We start from the raw sequence: 18,024 nt of genomic DNA on the forward strand, positions 1-18,024 counted from the left end.
TGAACATTAGGAAGAACTTCCTGACTGTATGATATGTTCAACAGTTGAACTCTCTGCCTCGGAGTCTGGTGGAAGCTCCTTTCTTGGAAACAGAGGCTGGATGGCCAACTGTCAGCAATACTTTGATTGTGCTTTCCTGCATGGCAGGGGGTTGAACTAGACAGCCCATGTGGTCTCTTCCAACTCTATTATTCCATGATTCTATGATTTGTCTTTGTTGGATTGGAGTCTAATTAGATAATTACTGGATATGTGTCCTCACACAATTGTACTAAATTATCCTTTAAAGTCTGAATGTTAACAGTGAAAATGTAGCCAGCACAGATCTTCCCCAGAAGGGCAACGCTTCCCACATGTGATGGGAGAAGGGTCACTAAGAGGGAGCTACACATGAGGTGATGGATTTGCCTTGCTGCCTCTCTTTTTCCTATGTGAAGCCAGGCAAAGTGGAACACTTTGTCTGCCTTTGTGATAAGGTCATAAGTCATCTTCTGATTTAGATTCTGATTCAGATAGCATCTGTTATCAAATATTATCTGAATCAGAAGAAAACTTAGAAGCAGTCTAACCACCTCATCACATTGACTTCAGGAAGCGTCCTAGGGCACTTCCAGGACACTTCCTTGACGGATTCCACTAGAGCCCACCATATGATTTAAGACTACTTCTGGTGGGGCTCCATAAAGGAAGCATCCTGGCAGCATGCTAGGATGCTGCCCAGAGAAGGTGGGAGGCTTCCAGTGTTCTCATTAGATAGAATGGGGGAAAGCCAGAGAGCTTGTGATGGGGAAAGTGGAGCAGAGGGTGATGTGTGGCACGGGGCAACAGCTTTCCCTACCGCCCTCCAGATTCACCATACTGCATGTTGAACCCTCTGCTGTCATTTGGCTTCAGGACCTCAGTGTGATGAAGTCCTTAGTCTTCTTCTCATTTAGACTCTGTTTCAGATCCTATCTGCTGTCTGACTGACTAAACCACCCTCGGGCATCTGAAATGCCTTCTGGGGTGACGTTTCTTTTTGCAGCTGGTCCCTCTGCCTTTCACTATGGTTACATTTACTTTTCTGTGTTATTGCTATATTTATAAGGCTTCTAATTGCCCCATGATGAAATATCTCTAAATTGTACAGATGTGTGCACAGTGACAACAGAGGTAGTGGCAGTGTGTTTTCTTGTATTTTTCAGAACAAAAGCTTTGTGTCTAGTGCAGGTGATTGTCTTGCAATTAATACCATCTATCATGTTTTACCTTATGGTTCTGGTTATTCACCAGAAGCTGATGATTTAATGTTTTATTTTTCCTATAACTTTTAACACATGATATATTATTAGCATTTCCCCCTTAAAACTTAACAACTATTTTATGAATGAGTAGTTTAGCAAGAGTTACCTCTATTTTTGAGGCAGAATGGTGCAGTAGTTTGAACACTGGGATAGAGTTCTGGAGACCAGGGTTGAAATGTTCGCTTAGCCATGAAAATCCACCTAGGGAAGTCACAATTTCTCAGACTCAGAGGGAGGGAAAGGCAATTCTTCTCTGAGCAAATCTTGCCAAGAAAACCCTGTGATAGTTCTGTTTTAGGCAAGGAACAACTTGAAAGGACACAACCAACAACAATAAACTTGTATTTTATTTTAATTTAATCTCTGTATAACCTCTTGAGATTAAAAAAACCAAAATAATTGTTTCTAAACATTTTAGATCAAATAAAACAAAGCTGTTCTTGATACAGAGGGATCAGTCAAGCATTATAAGCTAGCTACGGTACCATGGCTTTTAAAATATTGAGTAATAATAATAATAATAATAATAATAATAATTTTATTCTTATATCCCACCCCATCTCCCCGAAGGGACTTGGGGCGGCTTACATGGGGCCAAGCCCGGTCATCAACAATATAAAAACAAGCAGTAAAACAAATCAAACAACAATTAAAAAGTTATAAAAACACATACAATACATAATGATAAAATCATGGATAAGATCTGTAGGAAACTGGGCCAAAGTGCTAGTTATGTCGATATCATCAGGGAGGAGTGGTTATCCAAAGTGTCATAGCCATCAAAAGTGCTAGGAGAAGCGTACATATGGGACTATTAGTGGAAGGCGACAGGTCAATCTTACTAGATCAGTTGTCAAAGGCCTGCTGGAAGAGCCATGTTTTCAGGCTCTTCCAAAAGGAGAGAAGGGTAGGGGCCTGCCTGATCTCCCTGGGGAGCGAGTTCCAGAGCCGGGGGGCCAGGACGGAGAAGGCCCTCTCCCTCGTCCCCACCAACCGCGACTGTGACGGTGGTGGGAACGAGAGGAGGGCCTCCCCTGACGAGCGAAGAGATTGTGCAGGTTCATAGGGGGAAATGTGGTCACGAAGGTAGGTGGGTCCCAAACCGTTTAGGGCTTTGTAGGTAATGACCTGCTCCTTGAATTGGGTTTGGAAAATAAATGGCAGCCAATGGAGCTCCTTAAACAGGGGAGTTTTTAACCCTGTAATTTGCTCCGGTTAAAAACCTGGCTGCCGAACGTTGTACTAGTTGCAGTTTCCTGGGCGTCTTCAAAGGCAGCCCCACGTAGAGCGTGTTGCAATAATCCAGTCTAGAGGTAACTAAGGCATGGACCACCATGGTCAGATCAGACTTCTCAAGGTACGGTCGCAGCTGAAATGAGTTTTCGGATATTTTTCAAGGATAACCCTGTGTAGAATGCTGTGCAGTTATTCATATGTGAAGAGTGATGCAAACGGTTGTTGTGGAAAGTTGACTCTTGTCCCCAAACTTTCTAGGTGAATGCGGTAGGCATGGCAACTGCAAATGTGGCTCTCTCCATCACATTTAGCTCTAAACTCTAGAGACATTCCTCCCACCTGCCTGGTGTCTGTTTTGTATTTGAGCTGAAGATTAACTCGGAGAGCTCAAACAGCCTGACACAGTTGTCTTTAATTGCATATTTTCTTCCTTCACCTTTTTGATTAGAGAGAGTTCGATCTTTTAGCCCATAATGGTGAAGTTGCCCCTGGGTGAAAAGTGTGTTATTAAAACATTCATTGCTTCAGAGAGGCTTCAAGATGCTGAAAGTGACTAAATGGGTAACAATTTTAAAGCTTCGGTATTTTTTTCCCTATGCAGATATTATTGTGATATGGCTTTTTAATTTTCTGTTCTTGAACTTTTTTTAATAAAAAGGTGCTCTTTTCTCCTTACACTGTTATATTAGTCATTCATTTTATTTTGTCGTTGTCTTCTTCAGCCCAGTTTTAAAATGGGATTGTAAGCTGCTATTACCATGGTGATGAAGCTTAGTGGAAAATTCTCCTGGTTCCTTGACAATAAGCTTTTGCTTTTAGCAGCAGTGCATGAAATATGATCTTATTTTCTTTTTACATTTTTTTTTGGCAAACTCAGTTTGGAAAAAACCCCCATGTCTTGTATTTTAAAGCATTATTGTTAAATGAACGCAGTCCTATTTACGTTCCTTTTGCTGTTCTATTCCAAATTGGTTTTGCGTATGAAAATTTTTAAGTCTTGACTAAACCTTAACAGACTCCTATAGCATCACTTAATAGACAAAATTAGCTCATCCTGACATTATGCGTGATTTCATAAACTCTAGAAGAGAATATCCTTTTCACCAACAGAATAAATCTTTCAAATTGAGAAAAGTCTATGATTGTAAAATAGTTATCCAGGAGCATTTTCATCTCTTTGTTGGGATGCTTTACAATACTTTGCATTTGAAATTTAATCTGATACTACTTGTATTTAATATTAATGCAATGATGATCTTCAGCTTTCCTGATGATCTGAACTTCTGTTGGTACCAGGTAGAATTCAGCAACATATGAACAGTTGTAGCTTGCCAACAAATGATAGGGACTAGGAGTAAAAGTGGGAGTAAAGTAGGTTGTTGCAGATGGAAAATTCAGAGTGAGTGGAAGAGGAGCAGTTAGGGCCTTAGGATCATCTAGTGATTTTATTTGCTAAGATTGAGATTTTAAATGGGAACTATAAGGAGCTATGTAAGTAACATAACTCTGTTGTGGAGTAAATCTGTGGCATGCTGCAATTTCAATCCCAGCATCTCCTTTCAATAAAATAAGATAAAGTATTAGGTGTTGGAAAATTGGAGAACTCATAGAGCTCAGGGCCAAGGAAAGATGCCTTGGTTATACCAGGCTAGGACCTTGGTTCAGGGCCAAGGAAAAGTGCCCTAGATCAGCTGTATCTATGTAGTTCATTATTGTTTTACATTTGAAACATTGAACAAATAGGACCGAACCCTGACATGTTAGAATCATGATTCCACTTTAACCATCATGGCAACATCTTATGGAACCCTGGGATTCACAGTTAAGGAAGAAACATTTAGAAAAGTGGTTCTCAATCTATGGGTCCCCAGGTGTTTTTGCCTACAACTCCCAGAAATCCCAGCCAGTTTACCAGCTGTTAGGATTTCTGGGAGTTGAAGGCCAAAACATCTGGGGACCCACAGGTAGAGAACTACTGATAGGACTTTCAGAAGGGGAAGTCCTATGCTGCCCCACCAAACTAAAAAATCCCAGAATCCCACAGGACACAGCCAGGAAAGTTAAAGTAGAACCATTGCGATATGCTTGTGTTATGTGAAAAGGCAAGATTTGGAAAAAATGAAAGGAAATCTAAACAGATTATAATAATGTTTAGGGTAGGGATGGGATGCAACTGCTGATTTTCAGCATCTCCAGAGCTGCAGCATTAAAACAGTTATTTTGGAAATTAGAAGTGACACTTGAGTCACCTTTGGGGGTGTTTGGGGGATGACTCTAGTTCGAGGCATATACCAAGCTTGCAATCAGATGTATAGTTCAGCAGGAATGTCCTAGCAATCTTTCTCTTATGACCGTGTAGGACTCAATGGTCCATGGGTAGCCTCTGTCTATGGCTCCTGAAATCTCCAAGACTTGATGGACTGCTCCTTTTGCAAAGGAGAATTGATGCTTCCAGAAGTCTGCTTCCAATGCAACCGTTCTCCTTTAAGAATGCAGTGGAACCCCAGACAAAACATATAATTTTAAAGTAAATAAATAAACAAAATTGAAAGTAGGTTTTCAGTTATTTCCAGTTATGTTTTGTGGGCTAGCATGACACCTAACTGATAGATCCCTACAAATTAGCCCCAGCCTTCGGGTTTTGGCTGGTTTCAACCTCAAAATACCATAGTTCAAATGAATAAGACTACTGGTGATAATTCATAGATTTCCTTTTGATGTACTGTACAGTTTTGACCTATTAAGAAAAACAAGTGTGTTTGCAAACTATCCTAGAAGGACCTGATTTCATTACTTCTCTATGCAACTGCAGGTTATGCGAGGTGCTTAATCTTGATCCCAGGCATGTCTTGATCGCCGAAGTAATCTTCACCAACATTGGAGGGGCTTCTACAGCTATTGGGGATCCACCAAATGTGATAATTGTTTCAAAGCAGGAGCTTAAGAAAGTGGTATGTATGGCTCTCTCTTGTATTAATAAATCACAAATCGCAGTTGAAAGAAACCATATGGGTCATCCAGTCCAGCCCCATTCTGCCATTAATCAAAGCACTCCTGACAGATGGTTGTCAAGCCTATGTTTAGATGCTTCCAGAGAAGGAGACTCCACCATATTCTACGGCAATGCATTTTTCTTTCGGGAAATTCTTTCATAAACAAACAAATAGGTCATTCTGTTCACTTGTGCTGACAAATGAAACACCATCTATTTTGACACTATTCTGCAGAACCAAATGCACATTAGGGGCAGGACTATACAATCCTATCAATATGCATTCAGTGCCATGTGCGAAGAATCCCATTATTACCATGTCACTGTTCAGGTTAGATGCTTATATTGCATTCGTCACAATAAAACTGGAATCTTACTCTGTTTATTTCTGTAACATTTTAAAACTTTTCCCTAGAAATCTTGGGTGTGAATATTCCAAAATGTGAATAAAACATCTTTATTTTTGTGCTGCAGGATTTACTGCACTAGAGGATGATCAAGAGCAGCACAGAGTGCCAGAATGTTTCATTTATCTCAAACCCTTTTCTTTTATCTTCCTTGTAGTTTTCATTAATTTGCCAGTATTGAAACCAGGTGATTTTCAGTTCTATTGCTTGAATTCTGGGACAAAATTATAAAGACAGATACAAAATTGATAAAAAGAATATAGCAACTACTACTGTGGACAGAGGAAGAGCAGGTGAAAGAAGTAATGATAAGATGGGCAAAGGCCATACAATTAGCATGGCAAAATGGGAGGAAATTTGGACAAAGAAATTAAAGTATGCATAAGCTGTAGAAATTAAAGAAAACTGGTATAAGGTGTTTTACATGTGGTACCTAACGCCAGAAAAATTAGCCAAATATAGTAAAGGAAGGATTAGAAAAAAGTGCTGGAAATGTGGGGAAAATACAGGTACTTTTATACACATGTGGTGGGAATGTAAAGTTGTAAAAAAGTTCTGGTATGAGATATACAAAAAGATGGAAGAAATCTTACAATTAAAATTTGAGTTCAAACCTGAATATTTTTTACTGGGAATTACAGACTTCCAAATAGACAGAAATGGAGACAAGATTTTTTTTTACATTGCTACAGCGGCAAGAATAAACCTAGTCAATTTTTGGAAAACAAAGGAAATAGTAACAAAGGACAAATGGATTGAGAAAGCCATAGACATTATGAATATGGATCTGTTGACTCAAAATCTTGCACAGAACAGATCAACACCAAACAGAACAGATTGGAATAACTTTATTTTTTTTAAAAGAACAAATGTGTATAACAGCTGAATAAAGAAGCCCCAAGGGCCAATATAAGATATATGTAAAGGGACATATACAATAGGAAAAGAGTGTTGTGTAAAGGAACAAATAGTGCCACATTGAGCGATCTGGAAGTAATAGGAATAATGTATGTGTGTGTGTGTTTTGTTGTTGTTGCAGTAGGTTTTTATTTTTTTGTTTTTTTGTCTCCTTGTGCCCCCTTTTCACCTCTTACAATATTCTTCTACTACATGTTTTCTCAGGTTGAAATATTAACAATAATCAACTATTCTAACTACTCTCTAAAATTATGTTCACCCACTTTCACTGTAATAGGAAACCAAACCAGTATCATAGTTACGTTAACATCTTTTTATCTATAATTGTTTGTCTGGTGTCATTTATGTTATTCACTAATAAAAACAAATTACAAAAAAGAGCAGCACTGAGTGTAGTCATAAATTGTCAGCATTTGTGGCTCTCAGGTTTCAGACATTGTAACAATTTCACACTTTACCTTTTATCAGTCCTGAAGGGTCATAACATATTAGACCATCAAGCAAAGTGTCACCTGAAGTTTTTGAACATTTCTGCTGGAGCACCCCATAAACCTTTCAGAAACTTTTTAAAGCTCAGAGTCCATTATTTATTTTTAATGTGCTTGTTTCAAATAGGCTGACTTTCTTTGGATGCTTGTCTGCTGGAGCTGGCTTTATATATTCATGACTACTGTTTGTAGAAGAAGCTACTGTTGTGGTTATAAGTTCATCTCAATAGATTTTCATCACTTTCTAAATTAAATCTTTCCCTGGAACATTTCAATTCAGATCCATGGAAGCAAATATTGCTCCTGATATAATAAGAATTACCTGAGGTTATTTCAATCTATGCAAACATCTTACTCAGCCTAGATTGGGCATATAAGCAAATCCCCAATTGGTTATGTTTACTGTGAATTCATAACTGCAAAATAACACAGTTCCAACAGTACATGCAATACCTTTTCTAAATTCATGTTTCCTTTCATATCTTGCAAAATCTGAGCCTTTCCTCAAAAGATTGGTTTTGTTTTTTTAGAAAGCATATATATTATAAAAAAACAAGCCTTTTTGCAGTAGAAGATATTCAACCAGTATGTACAATTCAGGACCTATATCCTGATGATTATTCCAACTACAACTTAACCTTATATGCAGTTTAAAGAACACAATCCCCACTGGTAGTGCATCTACACTGTAGAATTAATGCTGTTTGACACCACTTCAACTTCTACAGCACAGTGCTATGTAATCATAAAAGTTGTAGTTTGGTGGGGTGACAGCACTGTTTGGCAGAGAAGGCCAAAGACCTTGTAAAACTACAACTCCCATGTCCTATAGCATTGTGCCATGACAGGTTACATGGTGTCACATTACATTAATTTGATACACCCCATGTCTACATTACAAGTGCAAATCATTGACCCTTTAAATTCTGGGTATATCTTGTCCCAAGTAGCATTTAATTTCAGAGAAGACGAAAGGATTTTACTACTATCATTCTACTCTTGACTCCGAGCTGTTGGAAACTGAATCTACATCCACTGCATTTGTATTCCCAGGGATTGGATTTTGCTGCATTTACAGGGCACATGTTTCTGGGAATCTGCCTTGTCCTTCTGGTCTCTGTGCCTTTCCTAAGACTCCTGTACTGGAACAAGAAATTTTACAACAAAGAACCAAGTGAAATTGTTGGTGAGTTCAAGCTTGACATGAAATATGTAACAGAAGGGCTCTGTTATTTTAAATATTTATTTATTTATTAAGGTACTCATTTATTTATTTTCCAACCTTTCTCCCAATGTGGGACCCAAGGCAGCTTACAGTGGAGGTTGAAACTGAATGTAGTTGAAGAATATATGGCACAACAGCAAAAAGCCCCATTAAATATACAATCATATTAAAATATTTTAAAACAGAAGAAAAAAGGACAGCTCAGCTTTTCTGCCACATTTAGTTAAAGATCAATCTGTTAAAAAGATTTATGGAGAGGGATGTAAGGCCACGTAATTTCCTGAGTGTGTCAGACTTGTTTCTTTTCTTTACTTCTGAAGACATTACATTTCATCTTCAGATTTGAAATTTGCTGCTGAACATATCAGATAAGAAGAACATAATAGGTGAATCTGGTACAGCACAGAGTTTGGAAAGTTACTTTTAAGAAGATTAAATATAATGACAAGCCACCCATAACTCAACCATGGTAGAATGAGGTTTTGGAATCAATTATAGTTATATACTGTTTTGAAATATGTTTTTCACTTCTAAGGAATAGACAACTTCAGGATGTCATTATGTTTATTCTAAGAATTAACAAATACATTTGAAAGTCATACATTTCATTAAATTCTGATAAATGCATTTAAATTATATTCATACACATCCCTAATGGATTGGTATATGTATCTGTAATTTTCATTAAAGAATAAGATTTTTAAGATCATGTCAGGAGCTCCTGTGGTTTTATATGTTTTTGTGGATTTAATCTGAATTGTTTTTAATACTAATGATGTTTAATGCCTTTTTAATATTTGTATATTTGTATATTTTAAATTGTATGCTAATGTTTTTATGTTAAGCCTCTTTGAGTCTCTTGCAGGAAAGATAAAGTGAGGGAATATAATAATAATAATTCTGCATATGATTGTGAATTTTTCAAAATTTTGATCAAAAACAAATAGGAATGAAACCCTCTAATCCACCCTCTTTAAATGAAACTTCCACCTAGATCTTCCCATCTAGATCCCAAAGTGTTTACACCCCATCCTAACATGGACCAAATCAAATCTTCTAACATCAAATACTCTGTAATGTACAGCTAAGTCTTCATCAAAACCTCTGCTTCTAGACTTTAATCTATCAAAAGAAGAATTACTAGTTACTCTAGAGCCTTGGAAACTCTAGAATATATAGACAGCTAAATCAGGCCTGATTTGGGGCAATTCAGTGTCAAAAAGAATCTCCTCTGTTTCACTGGCCAGAAACTGCTCACTAGCAAAGCCTTTTTGGCAATGTCGCTTGTGGTGATCACATGGCTGGGAAGCCCCATTTTGTTGTCACCCAAAGTGTCATTACCAGCAAGGTTGCTTCTTGCCAGTGAAATAGTGGCTGTGATTTCCAGGAGAACAGGGCAAATGTACTGCTGGCCTAGCCAACCCTGTGGACTGCAAAATGGAAATGGCAGACTTCTTCACTGGTACATGTGGGCCCTCTCTGGTGTATCCAGGGCAGCATCGGAGCAGACTACTCTGGATTATTTTGCCTGGTATAGATGCAGCTGCAGCCAGACTTGCTTATCTTTATAGACTGTGCACATGGACTGCACTGATATTGCTGTTGTAGGATGGTTCTGCTTTTCTTCCATGCTGCCAGCAGTGGTTTTTTTTTTTTTTAAATTATGTAGCCTTCATTGATACTTTGGCTTTCTTAGTTAAAAGCATGGTTGCCTAGTGTCCCTTATTATAAGTGATAGGCACTTTTCTTCATGGGCAAAAACATGTCCTTCATCGAACTAGTAAGTGTCTCTTGTTTTTAAGGTTTCAAAGCTGTATATCAAATAAGATGCCAAAAATCTTGTATTTTAGGTGTGAGCCCTTCATAAACACAGAAGTGTGTTGTCATGTAATCAATGTTGTTAATTTTTAAGAGAAATAGGTGGCTAAGTTAACTGCAACTGATACTTTTATTTGGTACAGGCAGTCTCCAAGTTGCAAACATCTGACTTACTAACGGCTTATAGTTAAGAACAGGGGCAAGACAACAGGAATTGAGAGAAATCTACTCCATGGAAGGGAAATTCACTCCTGGAAGAGTTATCTTGGGGGAAAAGGTGTCTCCACTGAAACTTTATTACCAATCCTCGTTTCCAAAACAAGTCAAATTTTTCTAAATCCAATTATCACAGGGACATGGGAGGGAGGCAAAATCTTCTGGACAGGGGCACAGACAGAAAAACAAACTCCACGGGGATATTAACCCTTCCCTATACTACCCAAAACACACACACACATATACGAGGACTATCCCCAAGGTAGGTTACGTTTTGGAATTAAAAATGAACAAAGTATAGGAGAAAACATTTACCATATGCAGATGAAAGCCACACCCAAATACCACATCTCACGTAGTCGCCATTCAAATCTAGGCACTTACCATAGCGATGAACGAGCTTTGCAAATCCTTCCCTACTAAATTCTGCCGCTTGCACCCTCAACTACTTGTTTCCAACAATGGGGGCGTGGCTGGCAACACAGCGTTTTGGCGACACTGTGTAGCTGCGGGAAGGGCTGACCGGCTGGTTGAGGATGCAAGCGGCATAATTTAGTGGGGAAGGATTTGCAAAGCTCAATCTTCGCTATGGCAAGTGCCTAGATTTGAATGCCGACTACGTAAGATGTGGTATTTGGGTGTGGCTTTTAATTGCATATGGTAAATGTTTTCTCCTATACTTTGTCCATTTTTAATTCCAAAACGTAACCTACTTTGTGGATAACCCTCGTATAAGTAAAGGTTTTCCCCTGACATTAAGTCTAGTCATGTTTGACTGGGGGTTGGTGCTCATCTCCAACCAAAGAGCTGGCATTGCCTGTAGACACCTCCAAGGTCATGTGGCTGGCATGACTCCATGGAGCACCGTTATCTTCTTGCCGGAGCAGTACCTATTTATCTACTCACATTTGCATGTTTTTGAACTGCTAGGTTTGCAGAAATCTGGGGCTAACAGCGGGAGCTCACCCCACTCCATGGATTCAAACCACCCACCTTTTGGTCACCAAGTTCAGCACCTCAGCAGTTTAACCCGCTGCGCCATCTGGGGCTCCATACATACATATACATACACATACATAAATACATATACACACATATATACACATAAACACACATATACGCACACACATATGTGGCAGGAAAAATGTTTTAAAATATATCTGTTTGAATTACAAACAAATTCAACTTAAGAACAAACCTACAGAACCTATCTTTCTTGAACTTGGGTACGGCCTGTATTTAGGTATAACATAAACTAGTTAATGGCCACTTCCATTAGTTGCTGTGTTGTCATGTGTCTTCAACTTGTTTCTGACTTTGGATGACCCTAAATTGAATCTATGAGGGGGGTTTCATCTCATGATTTCTTCAGGAGGAGTTTACTTTCCTGTGATGCTGAGAAAGTGCGACTTGCCCAAGGTCACTCTGGCTGGATCTACACTGCCCTATATCCCAGGATCTGATACCAGATTATATGCTTTGAACTGGATTATATGAGTTTACATTGCTAGATAGTCTGCGATAATCAGATAATCTGGGATCAGATCCTGGGATATAGGGCAGTGTAGATAAATCCTCAGTGGGTTTTGATGGTGAGCAGGCATTTGAACCCTGGTCTAGAGTCCTGGTTCAATACACAAACCACATTGGCTCTCCAGCAACAATGCACCGGACATCCTAAAGCACTTTCTTGGATATACATTCCCTTATTTTATTTTATTTTTTGCTATATCTCTATTATGGTTGTCCTGTAATGAGCTCAAAGCAGCATACACACCCCCTGAAAGAATTTTACAACACCTTTGTGAGGTGGGTAAAGCTGAAAGAAGTAGTGATTGGCCTGTGGAGGCAACAAGTGAGACTTTACAAGCACTTTCAACATTTACTGTACGGATTCTGTTTTGAAAACTTTGTGGGAGTTTAATGTTTTCTCAACCTTGGGATGGCATTAGAAAAAAATGATTTGAAACCACATGTCATCTATATACCAGTCCTATATTTAATGAGCCAAAATGGTTAAATACATTCTAAAAAACAAGCATATTTAGGCTCAAATTAGCCTTGCCATTTGTGCTGCTTTTTTGACTACCATCGTCAGATTCAGCAGTTTTCATAATTATTAAATGGCATTCTCTCCTGCAATCAAGCAGCCGCTGCATCATGATGAAACCAATCAGTACCTGCTCAATAAAGGCACATACGAAAATACAAGTTCTATTAACATTTTCTGTGAAATGGGATGAGAGGGATGATCAAAGAACATACCATTAAAACAGAGCTGGAGTCATTTGGCTTCAGAAGAGTAGTAACAGAATGCATGCAAGATGTCTTAATGGTTCTTTTCAATCTCTAATTGCTGTGGTTTTGTGGTAACCTTCAATAGGATTGTTTGAAGCAGCTGTTTCAATCAACTCAGTGCTTGCGACTGTTGCCCTCTGATTACCAATCAAACATGTACTAAGTGTATATATATATTTAAAGGCACTAGTTTACTATTCTTCATTGCTTTGGTTTGCTTGCTTGTCATATTTTTATTGTATGTTGCTATTCATCTGTTGAAATTAGAATAGAACCACAAGATTTCTCCTTCTAAAGTAAAGGGGTGCTCCTATGCATCCCTGCCTGACAGAAGTGAGTCCTTCAGGGAAGTTTTTTTCAGCTAAAAACTACTGTTCTCTCTCTCCCCCTCCCTCTCAAATTTATAACGCGCCTTTCCATCAAGATGGGATTCAAGACAGCTTTATTGTTTTCCTACATTCATAGCACATGAGTGACACTTCTATAATCTTTTTATTTATTTATTCAATAATAATGTTCTCCCAACATCAGGTCTAAAGTGGATCCAATCCAAAAAATTTAATACATATAGTATATGAAAAAAGCAGTTGCTTCTTATTTGTTTATATATGGTCCACTCTTCAATTCCCTGGTTTGTCTAGAATGGTGGACAGATCAAATCAAATATAAATCCAATAAAAACCACAAGTTAACATTAAAAGCTAAACACTAAAAATAGGGCACTTAGCAGTAAAATCAAGAAAATTGGGAGACTATATCGGTCTTTGTCTTAACTGTGTGATAGTGAAGGCAGGTGAGTTTTCTGTGGAGAGACTTCCACAATGTGGAAGATACCTTCATGGAGGTATTTCATGATAGATACCCATCATATCTGAGCCTGTGGGATCAATAGGTCATCATTCACTGATCTTAGGACTCAAGCATGGACATGTGGAGACTTGTGACATTCCTATAAACTGTAGACTGAGAGGAAGGAAGAGCAAAGGTCAAATACTGATGGGCTATTGTTCCTGATGAGCAAATATTTTACTGGTCTAGAAAATGTTTTCTGAGATCTTTCAGATTGTAATGGCACTCTACAATTTCAAAGAACTACATTCATTCATTGAGCTCATATAAAATAAGTAGTCCTGCTATAAATCTTATTACACTTATTACATGAGCTCATTGAATGCAGTTTCAATTATATGCAAAGATCTTTAAATATCATAGAATTGTACAGTGATGCCTAGATAAGTATTTTCTCGACAAAAATTGGCCATACTGAATCACACCGGAGGCCCAGAGATAAAATTTCTTTAGGCATCACTATGCCCTTCTGCATGATTCTATAGGATCCTTCAGTCAGAAGCCCAAGATTTTGTTCATGTCAGGAAAGAAAAATAAGATTCCAGATAATATAAAAATTATATTAAACAAAGTATCCTAGAATGAATTCCTTGTTTAATATGTGGGCATACTGTACATTTTAATCACACTATATGTTATGTGAGAGAATATGTCATACTGAGCTATTGGATAAGCCCTTTCTCTAGTATAGATTGAGGCAGGAAGAGTGATTATACACAGGATACACTTGGATTTCTAGTTCAGGAGGAAGATGGATAAAAGGACAAGAGAGCTGGGAATTACCCGGCGAGGCATACCCTTTCAAGAATTACAGTCACGCAGGCCCTGCTGGCATCTCCCATGCAATGAAGGGGCAATGGACACAATAATGAGAAGCCCTGAGAGTCTGGGCTGAAGCTAATCTGTTGGCAGAAGTAAATAAGCATAACTGATTCAAGATATTTTAATGCCTGAGATAGAGCAAAATGTTAAAATTGGATCAAGGTACCCAAAGTTATTTTGGCACATGAAGTAGAAAATCTCATCTGCTCTTTACTTGGGAATAAAAATGAATGGCAACAATTTAGATGACCAACAATAATTGTTTTTTCTGACAATTGAGAACTTGCTACAGGTTGAATATTCCTTATCCAAAGTGCTTGGGACCAGAAGTGTTATTGTGTTTGTATTGTTTTGAATTTTGGAAGACTTGCATATACTCAATAAGGTATCTTGGGGATGAGACCTAGGTCTAAACACAAAATTAATGTTTCATATACACCTTTCATACATAACCTGAAGGTAATTTTATACACAATATTTTAAAATAATGTGCTTGAAACAAAGTTTGTGTACACTGAAACATCAGCAAAAGTATTACTATTTTAGCTACTGATGTGTACAATTTTGGATTTTGAATTATTTTGGATTTCAGAATTTTGATTAAGGGATTCTCAACCTGTACCAGAGTGAGGTGGCTACCTCACTCTGGACTTTATCAGACAGGCAGGAGGGAAATGGGGGAAAGCATTGGGAAGAGTGGGGAAATGTTTGTAAATGTCTCAAAGACTATCATGCAAAAGTTGGGGCACATCTAAACTGGCCACTTAAGTCAATTTCAAACCAGGATTGAAGAGAGTTGGTTTGCTGTGCAGATAATTACGTAGGAAATCCTGAGACCAGTTTGAGGCCTGGAAGGTGATTACATAAACACAGAACACTGATGCGTGTAAAGGGCTGTCTTTCACATGCTTTTGTGGGCATTCGTTATCTGGCTGTGACGGTTTGAAGCTAGGTTCAAACGGCATTAAATGGTAAGTGTAGACATGGCCTTGGGTCAGACCTTGGGCCCTTTTATGGTACACAATTATAGTGCTGTGATTTCACTTTTATTGTCAAGGTAATATCCCATGAAATCCTGAGATCTGAAGTTAGGGAGGTGTATATTGATTTCTAATGTGTCACCTAACTACCAATCCCAAAATTCCTTAGGTTTTAGCCATGACCCTCAAGATGGAATCATAATGCTTTAACCTTGTAGTGTGAAAGAGCCTCATTCTCTGTTGTTCTGGAGGGGAGGGTTAAAATGAACAGAAAAAACACAGATCTTGGCTAAACTTTTATGAATTCATCTAAGCTCTTCATGACTAGAGGAATGGAAGCAGAGAGTCTTATCTTCTAGGGGTGCTACAGTTGCATCCTGTAGTCCACTACCTAAATTGTGCAGGCTATTTCCAATATCCTATCCAAATCGAAGATATCAGGTCTGACTTAATGTTTAGAAAAATAAAGAGTCTAAACTCTGAGAATTAAATAAAAGAAACAATTCAACCCACCAAGTTTCTATGATATGTCAGTGATGCTCGGGAGAGAAAGGAGTATGTTGTATGTTTGTACTGGTTTCAGAGAAAAGACATTTGAGCCCTATTTGCTCTTCATAGCTTATGGGAATGCTGTTAAAATTAATGAGCATTAGATAAATGTTCTGATTTCCTGACTGAACATTCTTATTTATTCAGCTAGAGTCTGTAGATTTGCAATAGTTTATAAATCCGAGAAGCTGATGCTAGCTTAGTTCACAGTGCCTTTTAACTTCCTACAATTCTTATCTGCCTTGGTGAACAGATAATGATTTGGTTTCTTCTGCACATCTTTTTTCCCCTGTGATGTTTTCAAACTCCATGAGGGGAACACAGTCATCTTTTGAAAGACAACCTGTCTTTAGTAAAAGGACAGCACAGCAGCATTTGAGATTTTTCAGACTTTATCCTAATTCTGTCATAGATGAAAATAATAAGACAGATGAGGACATATGAAAAACCACAGACTAAAAGAAGTAGCTTCAATGATAATCATGCTACCTGCAAATGTGAAGGCCAGCTGAGGTCACAACTGACCTTTCTGGCACTATTGGCCACTGTTAAGGGCTTTTGAATCTGGGAAGCACTCGTACATGCCAGATGTCTTCAAATTTATCAGTATTTATTTTAAAAAAAACTTACATAGAGCAACTCTGGGTGATTTTTGTATCGAGCACTAGGAACTTAATGAAACATTTGGTGGTACAATCTCACGAACGCCAGGATGGACCTAGGCTTTGCAAAGCTCTGCTAGACACCAGTTGGTCTTTCTGGCTTTTTGTCAGAATAAAAGCATTCATTTTTGTTCTTCTTTATGGGCTTGTCTCTTGAAGGTGTCATGCCCAATAGAGATGACAGCAAACATTTCTTTATATAGTAGTCATTATATTTTTATCCTACCTTTTTTGAAAATTTTGCTCAAAGTACTCAGACTGTACATTAAAAGCACCATATTAAGTCATATATGACATAAGAAAATATTTCTTTCTCCTTTTTTGAATGAACAATTTCTGGGATTAGTTGACTTGAATGCCTTGCTTTTTGATGTTTATTTATGTGTCTTTATAAGCTATATTCTGTTGCTGGTCATCGACTGTAATAAATAAATATATAAGCTATATTGCACCCAAACAATACTTTTCCTTTATTTAGATTTATATTATTTGAACATGATATTAAGAAGCAAGTGTTTATTTTTGAAAAAATATAATTTTTGAATGCTCCCCCCCCAACTGTAGGGAATTCCTTGTATGTTTGATTAAAGATTTTCAGATAACAAGAGCCAGAAGTAATTTTCCTGGGACCATCTCAGGAATGTGTCATTTGAATAACACAGGACTAAGTAGAGCAGTGATCATTAGGTCAGTCCTGTCATGAGCAGAAACAATTTTCTGTATCATTCCTTGGAATGGCTTTAAAGGAAAGCAGCTTGCTACCCAAAGAGAAAATAGCTCATTGTTTACATGGGGTAGATTAATTCAGGACATTTATACCTCTGAACTGCCCCAGAATCAGCACATACCTTGTCCAGATAGTCTATCCCAGGGGTCCTCAAACTTTTTAAGTGGAGGGCCGGTTCATGGTCCCTCAGACTCTTGAGGGGCCAAATTATCATTTGAAAAAAAATACGAACAAATTCCTATGCACACTGCACATGTCTTATTTGTAGTGCAAAAAATCCCCCAAAACAACAATTTTTTTATTTACTACATTTATACCCCACCCTTTCTCACCTCAAAGGGGAGTCAGAGCGCCTTACAAGTTGTATGTACATATAATATATATTATTAGCATATCACAATATTAGCATTATATATTACTATATTGTACTATACCACTATACTGTAATATTATTAGTAATATTACATTTAATACATACTGTATAATTAATATTATTATATTGTATTATTATTAGTATTATATTGTATTACATTATATTATCAATATTATATGTA

The 18,024-nt window shown here is 37.8% G+C and overlaps 1 protein-coding gene across 1 annotated transcript in view; it reads left to right on the forward strand.

Moving 5' to 3' along the window:
* oca2 (OCA2 melanosomal transmembrane protein) overlaps positions 1 to 18,024 on the forward strand; it is a 279,317-nt gene that overhangs the window by 136,598 nt on the left and 124,695 nt on the right. The window contains exons 14-15 of the mRNA XM_008107105.3: positions 5,332 to 5,470; positions 8,378 to 8,510. Of these exons, the coding sequence (XP_008105312.1) occupies positions 5,332 to 5,470; positions 8,378 to 8,510 (272 nt within the window). The remainder of the gene's footprint in view (positions 1 to 5,331; positions 5,471 to 8,377; positions 8,511 to 18,024) is intronic.

The sequence above is a fragment of the Anolis carolinensis genome, chromosome 3 (assembly GCF_035594765.1).
Source record: "Anolis carolinensis isolate JA03-04 chromosome 3, rAnoCar3.1.pri, whole genome shotgun sequence".
In the NCBI taxonomy this organism is placed as follows: domain Eukaryota; kingdom Metazoa; phylum Chordata; class Lepidosauria; order Squamata; family Dactyloidae; genus Anolis; species Anolis carolinensis.